This window comes from Dipodomys ordii, unplaced genomic scaffold, assembly GCF_000151885.1.
Source record: "Dipodomys ordii isolate 6190 unplaced genomic scaffold, Dord_2.0 Scaffold52, whole genome shotgun sequence".
Lineage (NCBI taxonomy): Eukaryota > Metazoa > Chordata > Mammalia > Rodentia > Heteromyidae > Dipodomys > Dipodomys ordii.
In genome coordinates this window covers 4,741,741-4,756,075 of record NW_012267268.1, presented here as the reverse complement: position 1 = coordinate 4,756,075, position 14,335 = coordinate 4,741,741, and the positions used below count along the sequence as shown (strand labels likewise).

Sequence of the window (14,335 nt, the reverse complement as noted above, 5' to 3'; positions counted from 1 at the left end):
TTTTCTTTTTGCTTATGTGGTGCTGAGGAATCGAACCCAGGGCCTCAGGCATGCAAGGCAAGCGCTCTACCACTGAGCCACCTTCCCAGCCAAGAGTTGCTTTCTTATCTGGTGGTAAGCATTATGATTTTTGATTTTTTTTTATCAGTTGTAGGGCTTGAACTTGGGGTCTGGGTGCTTGCTGCCTCCAAGTTTCTGCTCAAGGCTAGCACTCTACAACTTTGAGCCACAGCTCCACTTCTAGTTTACTGGTGGTTAATTGGAGATAAGAGTCTCATGGCCTTTCGTATTTGGCTTCCATCCACAATCCTCAGATCTCAGCCTTCAGAGTAGCTAGGACTACAGGTGTGAGCCACCAGTGTCTGGCTATGATTTCAGATTTTTATTTTTTTTTTATTCCTGTCTTTCATTGGCCTGAAGAAAACTCTCAGTTTTTACCTCTGAAACATTTGCCTCTCTGCCACTATTTCCTGGAACTCTAGTTATTGGTATCATAGATTTTGTCTTAACTTGTTTCTCCTTTAACCTTTCCTTTGTATTTTCTACCCATTTGTCTTTTTTTTCATTCTAAGCAATTCAACTGCATTTTAAAATTCACTAATTTCCTCCAGTCTGTTGTTAAGCTCAAAAGAATTTTTGCAACCATTTTTCATTTCTTTGATTTTTTTAGAGGAGGCATAATTGGGGTCTGAATTCAAGGCTTAGGGCTTGCTAGGCAGGTATGCTACCACTGGAGCCACAACTTCAGCCCGTGTGTGTATGTGTGTGTGTGTGTGTGTGTGTGCGCGCGCGCGTGCGTGCGTGCGTGCCAGTCTCCTGGGGCTTGAACTCAGGGCTTGGACACTGCCCCTGAGCTTTCTGTTCTCAAGGCAAGTGCTCAAACTTGAGCCACAGCACCATTTCAGACTTTTTAGCAGTTAATTGGAGACAAGAGTCTTATGGACAGCCCTGCTTGGGCTGGCTTTGAAACATAATCCTCAGATCTCAGCTTCTTAAGTAGCTACGATTACACTCATGAGTCACCAGCACCTAACTCTTCAACCCATTTTTGCTCTGGTTAATTTTTTGGCTAGTCCTGGAGCTTGAACTCAGGGCCTGATCACTGTCCTGCGCTTCTTTTTGCTCAAGGCTAGCTCTCTACCACTTGAGCCACAGAGATACTTCAGGCTTTTTCTGTGTATGTGGTACTGAGGAATCAAACCCAGGGCTTCATGGCATGCTAGGCAAGCACTCTACCATTAAGCCACATTCCTAGCCCTGCTCTGGTTATTTTTGAGATTAAGTCTCATTTTTTGCTCAAACTGGCCTGAACCATGATCCTATTTATGTTTCCTGCCACAGCCAGAATGACAAGCATGTAGCACCAAGCCAAGCTTTCTCTGATAAGATGGGGTCTCTCTAACTTTTATTTTCTTTTTGCCTATGCTAAATTACTTCTGATCTCAGCCTTTTATGCAGCTTAGATGACAGGCATATACCATATACCTGAATACTAGTTTTATATGTTTTCAATACTAGTTTTAATAACCTAATAACTAGTTTTCAATAACTTCTTGTTTTCAATACTAGGTTTCAATAACCTCTTGCTCAGACTGTTTTCCAATCAACCCTCCTAATCTCCACCTTCTGAACAGACAGGATTATCAGTGTCTGGTTCAATGTTCACTTGGCTCAACTGTTCAATTTAAGTTTATTTTTCATCATGTCTAATCCTTCATAGTGTGTATTTGCATTCTTATTTTTGGGACTAATTTTTTTAGAAATTTTATGTAATTATTATATGCTACAATCTATATTTTCTAAAAGAAAAATCCACTCTTTGAAGTGCACGTGGTATTTCTCATGGTTTGTTGGTCAGAGACTAAACTCCTATTGAGTTGCTGTGAGCTGGCATGCCCCTCCACCCATCCCCCACCACAAGGACTTGAATCTGCTATTGCCAAGAACCAGAGTGCTCCATTTGTTTGTTTGTGTGTCCCATTTATTTTCTGCCCTGGTAGTTTTCCTGCCTCCTGAGTTGGGCAATTCTGTAAAAGTATGGATTTTGTCCAGGAACTAGTGGTTTTGTAGCTGGATGTCCCTCAGGAAAGCCTTAATTTCTGATTGGGGAAAAGTTTTCACTGTTGCCTCAGATTACCTCTTTAAGAGTACGCTCTGCCTGTGACAGGGGTTACAGAAATAAGCCAGATTCCTGTTCCAATAATGACATCAGCACGCAGCAAACAGAGGCTGGCTCTTCACCTTACCAAAGAGCTGTGGGGTATGGTGGGGTGTTGGCCAGTGCACTGAAGTCTCCATTTGTCACTGTTCATTTCTGAATAGAGAGAACAACCACCAAAGCATTTTTTTGAGTATTTATGGATGACCAAACTGAGCCAAACAGATCAAATGACCAATACAGACATATGGAATTACTACAGAAATTTGTCAGGGAGAAATAAAATTTCAATGAACAAAATCCACTTTGTATACTTTCAATTAGATGTATTTCTCTTAAGAAAAATGTTATAATCTGTGTGTGTGTGTGTATATGTGTGTGCGCGCGCTTGTGTGTGTGCACATGCGTGCCAATAGTGGGTCTTGGGTTTAGGCCCTGGATGCCATCCGCTACACTTCTAATTTTTTAGTGGTGAATTGGAGGTAACAGTCTCATGAACTTTCCTGCTTAGGTTAGCTTTGGACCACAATCCTCAGATCTCGTTCTCCTGAGTTGCTAGGATTACCAGTGACAGCCACTGGTACCTGTCTTCAAGGGTTTAAAAAACCCAAAACATTAATTAGCATACTTCCTTGGCTCACTTTTCCAGTAATTAATTTTAACTACTGCATTCCCAGATCCCAACCTCCCCTTTTCTCTGCTGCTCTTATAACTCTCCAACCTCTCCCAGAAGCTAGTCTTTGATCCCATGGCCTGGGGTGTTTCATCCATAATCTCATCTCACCACAACTGGCTTCTGCCCCCCCCCCCCATTTCTTTTCTGGCCTGTCACTGGCCCACATGGCTACTTTTCCGAAGTGGTGGGTTCTAGCACATATGACACATTCACACTAGCTACTCCAACACCGAATGCACCAGGAATCAGGACTCACTGAGGACAGGCGCCAATCAGAGGCCGATCTAGTACTCCTCCTGGAGCAAACCAACACATTTAGGATCCCATGCCAAAAATAGATCTTGGAATTTCACAGGTTAAGTGCTTTATTTTTGCAGCTTCTTAGACAAACTCTACAAGGTAAAAACAAAATGCATACACTCTGTCAATGGCATAGATTTAACATGTGAACCTTGGGAGTTCCAGAACACATGGTTGAGGCACTTCTGTACCAGAGGCACATAGATTTTACTGAGCTCAGGGACTAACTTACTCTCTTTGGGATGCTGTGGCCAGCTGCTTGGCAAGATTTGGACACAAGGTCAGGGCCAAGCACATGGCGCAAAGCTGACTGTTCTGTCCAGATGGCAGGTGACAGGTCCTCTGCCCGACCTCTTACCTCCTGCCACTCACTTGGAATCTTTTCTCCTGATCTACACCTTCAGCAGAAGGCAGGTAGGGTCAGGAACAGCTTAGATTAGGCCCTGGGTCAGTGTCTTTGGTATAAGCAACCATCCCCAACCCCCTCTGGGGAAAAAGGAAGAACTGAAAAAGGAAGTAGTCCACACTTACTGGGGAGGAACTGGGGATTTCCACTGCTTGTATTCTTCCTGCTTCCCATTAGCAGGGATTCCACAGGCCTGCGCAATGCCAAGCATGTGCTAACCTCTGGCTTGCTCAGCCCCTGTGCAGGGAGCTTCTCTGTGGGCAGTGTTGGTGTTCTATCAGGTCCAATTGATGGCACAAGTTCTGTCTCCCAGCCTAGAACAGCAGCTAGAAGCACCTGCTGCCGGAAGCAGCCTGTCCACTCACCCCCGCCCCCACGCCGACCAGCCCTGAACCTCACCAGAGGAACAGGCTCCTGCCCTGGGTGGTCCTGTGTGTCCTTCTCACTGAAGGATGCTAACATGAACTGGGCAGCAGGGACACCCCATCTTATACACTCCAGTTAGCCCTCCCCAGCCCTACTTTGAAAAGATGCTTCCGGGCACAGGAGGACCTTTTTGTTGAATGGGTTTTTGGTGGCTGATCGTTGGCTCAGTCAAGATTTGGGAAATTTGGAGACTAGCTGTTTCTCTCCAGGGGAAGAAAACCTGTTTGAGTCTGAATCAGTGGCAGATGGAGGGCAGAGGACCGGTGAATAGATACTGGAAGAGCCTGGCTGTAGTCTGGGATACTGGTGTTTAGTCCTTTCCAGATGCTTTAAACGTATAATGTGGTAGTTTCTCCTTTCTCCACTAGGAGTACATTCCAAGACCCTAGTGATGCCTGAACCTGATGGTAGGCGATCCTATACATAAAACTTCATGATGAGGTCTAACCAATAACTTAGGCGCAGGAAGAGGAAAAACAACAGAACACAATCAAACCATTATGGCAATATACAATAATAATGTTTGTGAATGTAGTCCCTCCCTCAAGAATCAACATGAATGCTAATATTTTCAGACCGCAGTTGACTGTGGGTAACTGAAGCCAAGGGAGGTGAGATGTGGATGGGTGACTGCTAAACCTCACAAGGTGGAACTTGGAGCTAGTATGGTTTTCTGAGTGCTCTGACAAGAGGCAGCAAAGGACATTTGAAGGGGGGGGTCCCTATTATTTTCCCATAGGCCCAGATGAATGATAGCAGCACCTCGGCCAGTGGGGCAGGTCCAAGAGGGTCTAGCAATAGTATCACTCAACCTGACATCCCCCTTTGCCCTGGGACCTGTCAGGGGTCTCCTGCAGGCCTTCTGGGGAGATGGCTAAATTAATGGTGGAAAAGGCGAGAAGGCACAGCGGTTTAAAGAACGGTCACTGCCAACTTAATGGAGAGAAAGCAATTACGCTTGTTCTGAGATGGGGTTCATTAGTGGCTGCAGTGCAGAGGTGTCTTCACACTGACTTCACACCCTTGCAAAAGGGTCAATTTACAGGCTCTGTGGTAACTCCACACTTTCGGGGTGGGGCGACTAACAAAAAAACCCACCTCTGCAGCTGAATGAGGATCAAGTGGAGCTGCTTCAGTCCCCTGCCCACCCTATAGGACAGAGAATTGAATATTCATGGCTCTAGTACAAGCTCTAGCCTCCATCCCTGCCCTGGGTTCCAGTCTGAGCAGCTCACTTCTGCTGCCAAAGGCTAAAGGGAGAAACAGACTTGCACCCCTTGCACCCCAGCCTCTCTGAGCTCTCAGGTATAGCCAGAGAGGTGGACGTTCCAACCACTTTATTTTATTTATTTATTTTTTTTTTTGGGTCCGGTCGTGGGGCCTGAACTCTGGGCCTGGGTGTTGTCCCTCAGCTCTTCAGCTCAAGGCTAGCGCTCTACCACTTGAGCCACAGCCCCACTTCTGGATTTTTTCTTTTTTGCTTATGTGGTGCTGAGGAATCGAACCCAGGGCCTCAGGCATGCAAGGCAAGCATTCTACCACGGAGCTACCTTCCCAGCCCGTTCCAACCACTTTAGAGTGCCAGCTCTGTACTTTCTTTGGGGTGTAGCTAATGGGTACAAGAGAAGAAGAATACAGGATGGAAGCCTCCAAAGGACAAGCTTCTAGACAAAGTCTGTGTAAATTTTAGGAGTGCATGGTCTGCTCCTTTAACATCTGGCACTGGCTTCTAAGTCTACAGGTTGACATCTCAGGGCCCTAACTTTTTAGATAAGGAAGTATAATCGCAAATCCTGTTTTATGTATAGGTATGAAATGTATGTACATGTATGTCACACGTATGAGTGTGTCATTCTGAATACTGCATAATGTCCATTCCAGGCATTCCAACCTTACATTACCATTATTCTGCTCTGGATCACTCAGGAGTCCACTGATCATCCGGGCTTGGTATCTGGTACAGGCTCAGACACCTCACACATGGCTTGTTTTCTCTAGCAACATGGGGTCTGTCGGCAGCGTGAACTTGACAGCGCCATCCTTCTCCCAGCCCCTCCGGATCTTGGCGAGTCTGCGGCTGAAGCAGGGCAGGAGGAACAGGCCCTTGGCCAGAATGACGACACAGGGCACCAGCAGCGTGAGTGTGAAGGTAGGTGGCAGATAGAACTTGTAGCGGCTCTCCTCGAAGGCACGGGTCCAGCCGTAGGTGAGTGTGTGCAGTGTGCTCAGCACCAGGGCCATGAAGCCCAGTGTGGACTGCGGAAGGAAAGAGGGCTAGAGTGAGGGCCGGCCATGACCATGCTTTGGCTCCCTCACAGGGAGTCAGGAGTGTGGCTTTGGAACGCTTGGCTGTGGGTTCGAATCCCAGTGTTATATGCAAGAGTATCCCAAGCAGGGGCTGGGAAGGTGGCTCAGTGGTAGAGTGCTTGCCTTGTATGCCTGAGGCCCTGGGTTCGATTCCTCAGCACCACATAAGCAAAAAGAAAAAAAAAAGCTGGAAGTGGCACTGTGATTCAAGTGGTAGAGCGCTAGCCTTGAGCTGGAGAGCTGAGGGACAGCGCCCAGGCCCAGAGTTCAGGCCCTACGACCGGACCCCCCCCCAAAAAAAAAGAGTATCCCAAGCAGAAATGGGAGTAACTCTTCTATACAGAAGGTGTACAAAGTAATTCAGGATGAAGCTTCTCCCTCCATTTGTATCTCTTGGGGCTGCCAAAGAGTTTAGAATTGCTCTCTAAGGACTTTAAAAACATTCTATCAATTTTGTGCATAGTTTAATGTACATTACAGTGACAAGCATCTGCCTGCATCCCCAAATCAGAATTTCACAGTAGATGGCCTACGATAAGACTGGATATATATTCAGAAGACTGAGATCTGCAGCTCAAGCTTCAAAGTGTGCCCAGGCAGGCTGAGATTCTTATCTCCAATTAACCAGCAAAAAGCCAGAAGTCAAAGTGTAGCTCAAGTGGTAGAGCACTATCTTTGAGCAAGAAAGCTAAGAGACAAAGCCAGATGTTGGTAGCTCAGGCCTGTAATCCTAGCTCCTCAGAGGCTGAGATCTGAGGATCCTGGTTTGAAGTCAACCCAGGCAGGAAAGTCCATATGACTCTTAACGCCAATTAACTACCAAAAAGCCAGAAGTGGAGCTGTGACTCAAGTGGTACAGCACAACTTTGAGCGAAAAAGATTGGGGCGGTGCCTAGGCCAACTTCAAGCTTCAATATTGGCAAAAAAAGAGGATTAGCTGTATTGATTTTAAACACAAAGTAAATAATTTACAGGCAGCAATAGTAAAAGTGGCACCAGAGGCTCCAGTCTGGGTGAGCTGGCACTGGGCAGAAAGCACACATGCAGATGCTCTGAGGGTAGAGGTCCCCCTCCTCCTGCCCTGCATCAAGCTAGGAGCACCCCAGGCAGAAATGTGTAAGGCCAGCTTCCTGCCAGAAGGGGAAGAGTGACTGAGCGGGCAGTGGGCCCATCAGAGCTCCCAAGAGAAATTTTTTATCATTGCTCTGAATACAACTTTGTGTAGGAGCTGGGTGTGAGAACACCCAACATACACTTTTCCTGATAACTACAAATGATCTCATAGGAAGATGTAGATTCTCTGGAAGGGATGCTGGTTTGGGCTAGCTCTGATCCACTTAGCTTTAATGAGAAGCAGGGGATTCTAAAAGCCAACTTGAGTAAGCTCAGGCAGTGGTAAGGGCACTGTGCATTGGGCTGGGTGGAGAGGGAGGAGAGGCTGCGACAGTTGTGGCTAAATTCTTTTTCTTTTTGCCGGTCTTGGGGCCTGGGCACTGTCCCTGAGCCATAGCAGCACTTCCAGCTTTTTCTGTTTATGTGGCACTAAGGAATCAAACCCAGGGCTTCATGCATGATAGGCAAGCACTCTACTAACTAAGCCACATTCCCAGCCAGTTGTGGCTAAATTCTGTGACCACTAAATATAGATCACAGGCTGGAAAGTTCTATGTTTATCATACAGGAATGAAAATAACAGTGAGTGACCGCCAAATCACTGTGCATTTTCTCCAAGGAAAGACTGCAAGGATTTAATTTATATGGGGTGGGATGGAATGTTTTCTTACCTATCAGTCATGAGCTTTCCCAAAGAGCTTCAGTGGGGATTTCTAGATTTCCTTCTAACCCTGCCTTGTCAGCATCAATCCAGCATCCCAGTGGGGAGATACAGTCTTGTCTGCACTCCTGTCACACACTCAAGTGGGGCTGGAGGAGTGGGGACATAGATCAGTGGGGGAACACTTGCCTAGCATGTACAAGGCCCTGTGTTCCATCTACTACTGGAAAATAAATACAAATGAATGACTGATTGAATAAATGAAATAGACCCTTCACTGGGCCTTCTTTTAAGTACTCCCTGGGGACAGAGATGGCATACTTGTACCCATTTATAAATAATACCAGGAGAGTGAGGTCCAATGAGTAAAAGAATATTGCCCAGAATAATTGCTTACAATGCTTTGGCATTTCCCACTTACGATGCACAGTATCATTTTGTGAACAACTTCCTAAGTTCCTTTTACCCAAATGAAACAAAATGCCCAGTTCTTATTCTTCTTTGCCCTCTCTGGGTTTTTTTTTTTTTTTTTGGCTTTGTGTCTATTCAAGGATCTGATCTCAGATTAATGATGTCTGGACTCGGTGAGAGCAGTTGAGATGTAATGCTTGGCTTTGTTCTCTGGTCTACAATTAATTCATATGTTATTCAATGCCATCAACTCCTCCATCAAATGGATACTTCCTTCACTGTCACTGAAAACCAAATCCTTGTCACTTCTAGAAGTATCTATCAAGAACTACAAATCTGAAACTTCTGGTTTACACTAACTTTTTTTTTTCTACAATTCTGATCTCTCACCATAGAAAACTGGGGTTAAACAAGTCTACAGCACTGACCAGGAGACTAAATGTTCAATGACCTGGCAATCACCCTGCTATTCTCCAATCAGGTGCCCAGTCCCAGCAGGTGGCTCTCCCTCCCTCCTATTCATGGAGTGACAGGAATTGTCAAGAAGGCTAGGAAGTGTCATTTGTCCAAGATCACTGGCCAATCTATTTGCAGGCCCGAAATATTTGCAGGCAGCTCCCCAGGGGAGCTGGGGAAATGTTGGTGCTCTAAGCTCCACTTCGGAAATGCAGATTAAACTGGTTTGAGGTGGGCCTCAGGCATCTGTTGTTTTTCAAAGTTCAGCAGATGATGCTAATGCACAGCCAGGACTACGCCACTAATTTTGGAAGTTCTCAACACCCACGTCCTTCCAGCTTGAGGTTGAAAGTGCATCCTGGCCTGGTGCCCAGGTTGTTTGACAAGGCCCTGAACACAACTGTCCTTTGACAAAGATCCACTGAAGCCATTCAGAGCCCACCTGCTATGTTGTGGGTTTTCCCAGATAAGGAAATAAGGAGAACCTAAGAAGGTCTAGAAGCGTGGTCCCACAGAAACTCAGCATCTCCAGAGGTAGTATGCTTTATAGTTCCAGTGCTTGCCACGAGTGGGCCACTAGTCCTGTCTGAGAGTGAAGGATGGGCCCTGTACTGGGGCAGAGATGCTGTCCTGTGGTGTTGCCTGGAGCCCAGGGGGTGGCAGCTGGTGGCCCTAGTTTATGTAGTCTCAGTCCTGGGCCTTCCAAATGCCTTAGTGTAGATGGCCAGCAGGAAGTCCTAGCCTCAGGCTAATGGTTCTTAGAAAGGGATGACAGCCAAAGGCTAGCCAATAACAAGAGACCTTTAGATTTTGCAATTGAGCTGGGCAGCCTGGATGAGTCCAGCCAGTTTGTTTCCCTGGAACTCTCTTTCCCTCTCTTTGGGAACAACTTAAGAATTTCAGAGGCTACAGAAAACAAGAAGAAGGGCAGGGATTGTCACAGGAGCAATTAATAACCCTCCCTCACACCCAAAGTTAGGACCATTTTTATTATACAGTGGCTTGTTAGCAAAAAAGTCACAGCCAGGTTGTATGTGGCTGTTGCTGGTACTCAATAACTATGGCTTTGGCAATCGCTCACCAGGCTGAGGTCAGTCTGGTCTCTGTCATTATTCCGACCAAGGGGCTGCCGAGAACAAAGTCAGAGGAAGCTTTTTTAATTATTTTTGGTCATGGGGCTTGAACTCTAGGCCTGAGCGCTGTCCCTCAGCTCTTCAGCTCAAGGTGAGCTCTCTATGGCTTGAGGCACAGCACCACTTCTGGTTTTCTAGTGGTTTACTGGAGATAAGAGTCTTTCCTGCCTGGGCTGGCTTTGAACCGTGATCCTCAGATCTCAGCCTCCTGAGTAGCTAGGGTTACAGGTGTGAACAATCAGCGCTGGGCTAGAAGAAGCTCTTTTTTTTTTTCTTTTTGAAAAAGCCCTAGTTTTTCTGTGCAAGTGAGCTTTGTCATCTGGGAACTTTGCAATTTAATGTTCTACTGGCTGAATTGGGAGAGAATGAAAGAAAGGGGAACTGTTAGATAGACAGGCATGAAAAGTAGTGGACATAATATGTGGCAGATAACATGTGGCCTGTCACGGAGCTTCTTGTTCCCATAGGCTCCTGCTCAAATGCTTCCTCTTCCTACAATGCATTATGTTTCCTACAATACACACTTCTTCTTCCCATAATGCCCTAGTGCCTGCTCATGCCTGGAAAGAGCCAAGGTGGCACACACACAGGCCATCCAGCAATGAGCACAAAGCCCAGGAGAGGAGATATGTGAGGAGCCCCATACTGTCATAACCACCATTCATTGGGTTCTTCTTTGAGGTCCCTTCTCTGAATGGAGGGCCTTGCTACTTTCCTTTCATAGCTTTCTTTTCACTTTCAAATAAACTTACTCTGTTTAACTTAAACACTTTCTTGCCTCTCAGCTCTTTAATAAGAGAAAAAACAATTCCATATTCCTGGATGGCATCAGGAGCATTTAGCATAGAAATTGAACAAAAATACCCGAAGAAACACAAACCAAAATTTCAAACTTTGAAAAGCTCCTCAAAAGCCAAAGGCTTGATATAAGCAGGGTCATCTCTGAGGAATCAAGACAGTGGTCCGATGGCTCCCCACTGAATTAAACATGCAGACTCCATCAGCCCAGGAGCCATCTCCGTTTTCTAAGCTTGGGCTATGTGATTGTGGGTGGCAAGGGAGGACACAGTTTCCTTCAAAACTCTCCTTGGCACTCAGGGGTGCGCAAGGCTGGCACAGCACACATCCTTGAGGTGACAGTGAGTGGATGCAGGGGCAGGTAGGAACAGAAGCTTCTGGAGGCTGACCTGATTTCCTATGGCAGGGCTGGTGAAGGGTCTGGGCCTGGTGAAGGGTCTGCCAGCTCCTCGTATGTTCTCCCACCACAGGAGGGCATCAGCAGTGCAGCAGTGCACCTACCTGACTTCTAGAACCATCTGAGTTCATAGGTAGAGTATATTGGTACCAAATCTTTGGCTGTAATTTTTTTTTTCTTGGTGCAGGTTCTGGGGCTTGAACTCAGGGCAGGGGCACTTCCCTGAGCTTTTTTGCTTAAGGCAAAAAAATTCTGGCTTTTTGGTGATTAATTGGAGATAAGAGTCTTACAGACTTTCCTGCCCATGCTGGGTTCCAACCATAATTCTCAGATCTCAGCCTTCTGAGTAGCTAGGAGTACAGGCATGAGCCACCAGCACCTGGCCTTTAAACCTTTTTGGATGTCAGTGCACAGTTAGAAATGCGTGTTACATGATACATTGCAAATGTCCGGTGGATAACAGGCAAGCCACACTGACACATATGTGTCAGATCAATATAAGAGAACGCATATCTACCCTTATACCATCTAAGGTACTCTGGTGGTTTCTTTGCTATCCTATTTTTAAATATGTTAGGTACAACCCACCATGAGAATGCATGCTGTAGTTTATAAACTCTGACCTGAACCACTCTGATGCTTAGGGTTAGAGTCTCTTGGCTTCTTTCTACCTTCTACTCATTTCAGACATGGATGGTGGGAGCCAGGTTCAGTGACTCGCATCTATACTCCTAGTTACTCAGGAAGCTGAAGAAAGAGAATCACTTGGACCTAGGAGTTTGAAACCAACCTAGATAATATAAGATCCCTACCTCAAAAAAACAAAGGAAGCCAGGCGCCGGTGGCTTACGCCTGTAATCCTAGCTTCTAAGGATCATGGTTCAAAGCCAGTCCAGGCAAGAAAGTCTGTGAGACTCTTATCTCCAATAAACCACTCAGAAAACCGGAAGTGGCGCAGTGCTTCAAGTAGTAGAGCACTAGCCTTGAGCTGAAGAGCTGAGGGACAGCGCCCAGGCCCAGAGTTCAGGCCCTATGACTGACCAAAAAACAAAAACAAAAAGAAAGGAAACAAAACAATAACAGAACAAAACAAAATATGTGGTTAGATAAAAAAGTATGACTGGTAGCATAGCCAGCTACTCCAAGAATAGAAAAACACGTTCTATTTTTATTACCCACAGGTCCTCACTGTTGCTTACAAAAATGCCTGTAGGATTGAAGTGATGGAGGGTGAATTTGATCAAAGTGCATTGTATGCATGGATGGGCATGCAAAAAGAAATTCTCTTATACAACTAATTGATGCTAATTTTTTAAAAATGTGGACAAGAACAAATGTTAAAAGTCCTGGTAAAGCATTTGGTCCATTTTTCAGCTGTGGACACTGAGGCTTGGGTTGGACACAATCTGCCCATGGCTATGGATAGGGACCTGGGGAAGCAGAGCTAGAAGCGGGGTTTCCAGAGCTGGCAGTGCCTCCTGTCTGTTGGCACTGTTGGGAGATAGAGCAGTAGGATATGTAAATTAAATGTAGGTATTTGATTTCCACAAATAAAAGCCTGCCTTTCTACCTGCCCAGCTCCCTCCCTGGCTCCTGCAGTGGCAGAAGGACTTTTATATTTTTATCTCCACTCTTCAATATGTAAAGCAGAGTGCAGCTTTTGGGGTCCTAGGCAGCTTTCGCTAACAAAATCAAATCCACAGGCTTTCTCCAGCAGCCAGAACTGGGGCTTGTAATCTGTGTCTGCTTAAGGGCGCAACTTTCTGGTGAGAGGAGCAGCCTGCAGGCTGTTTTAATTGTGGACAAATCGTGTACCCTGAATACTCCAGGCAGGAACTAGAAAACCCTAGATTTGGGTGTGCAAAACATGGGATTAGTGGCAAAGCAATAAAATTCCTTTTCCCCTTCCTTCTTAGGCCAATGAATGGCAGCCTGAGCCCTCCTCCAGGGACTTCTGAGATAAGCAGAGCCCTCAAGATTCACAGACACACTTTAAAAACAACCACGACTGTTTAGTTCTAAGATACAGCTAAGGGTCCCCAGTCACAAATAATTAACTAAAGTTATATAAGAACAGTGCACAGTCACTGCCTCTGAGCCTTCACCACAGAGAAGATAACTCTACAGATTCCTGGTGACAGGGTGGGTAGATATGAGGGCTGTTTTGGCTGTTTGGAGTCCTGATACAATCAGTCAGGAGCTAGCATTGGTCAGCTCCATCCATGGGAAGAGAGATGTTATCCCACCAAGTACAAGATGAAGAACAGCGGGAAGAAAGTCTAAGAAATATCCTGGTTGTTATCAGTTGTCTCCATTATCACAGAAACAAGGCTCAGGGCATCCCAGGTGTCCCACAATGCCAGGCCTGCAGTACATGCTTAGTACATTCCAACCCCATGAACAACTGCATAGAGATCTTTTACAAATGTTTTCTGCAGTGTTAGTGGCTGTTAGCTGAGAGACAAATGCCAAAGCTCAAAGAAGCCTGGTTAAGAGGGGTTTGTGTGATGTACAGGTGCTGTCCCTTAGCATTTTCCCTCAAGGCTAGCTTTCTACCACTTGAGCCACAGTTCCATTTCTTGCTTGTTACTGGTTTAATTGAATATGAGAGCCTCATAGACTTTTTTTGGGGGGGTGCCTGGGCTGACCTGTGATCCTCAGATCTCAGCCTCTTGAGTATCTAGGATTATAGACCTTGCTTATCTGTGATGTACCAAGATTTCCCCTAATTTATTTGATGGCAGACTCCCCCACCCCCACCCCAGTTCTGGGGGGTAGAGCAAATACTCTACCACTGAGCTACTTCTCAGACCCCAGAACTCTTTTGATCTTTCCTAGGAACGAAATTCTCTGGGAAATATGCATCTCTTGCAAAGGGCTCCCCTCCCAGCTACTCTGCAGGATGCAGAGCCTATGGCACTGAGGATGCAGTGGGGGGGGGGCTCACACGTTTCTGACTCCCACTTAAATCCACAAGATGTACAGGCCTGCTCAGCAGCAAGACGTGTTCAAAGACTCAAGGACTATAATAATTAGGGGTGGCTTTACCTGGGATTCCCTCTTCTGGTCTTATCACTGCCTCTATCTAGCTTC

At 46.0% G+C, this 14,335-nt stretch overlaps 1 protein-coding gene across 2 annotated transcripts in view; it reads right to left on the bottom strand.

The window, feature by feature from the left end:
• Positions 1–2,043: 2,043 nt before the first annotated feature.
• Steap3 (STEAP family member 3, metalloreductase) overlaps positions 2,044–14,335 on the bottom strand; it is a 45,943-nt gene continuing 33,651 nt past the window's right edge. The window contains exon 5 of one of the 2 annotated variants that reach the window (XM_013020710.1): positions 2,044–2,314. In XM_013020710.1, the coding sequence (XP_012876164.1) occupies positions 2,309–2,314 (6 nt within the window). In that variant the 3' untranslated portion in view covers positions 2,044–2,308. Of the gene's footprint in view, positions 2,315–5,532; positions 6,223–14,335 lie in introns of those variants that run through there. The other variant, XM_013020709.1, reaches the window with a different exon arrangement.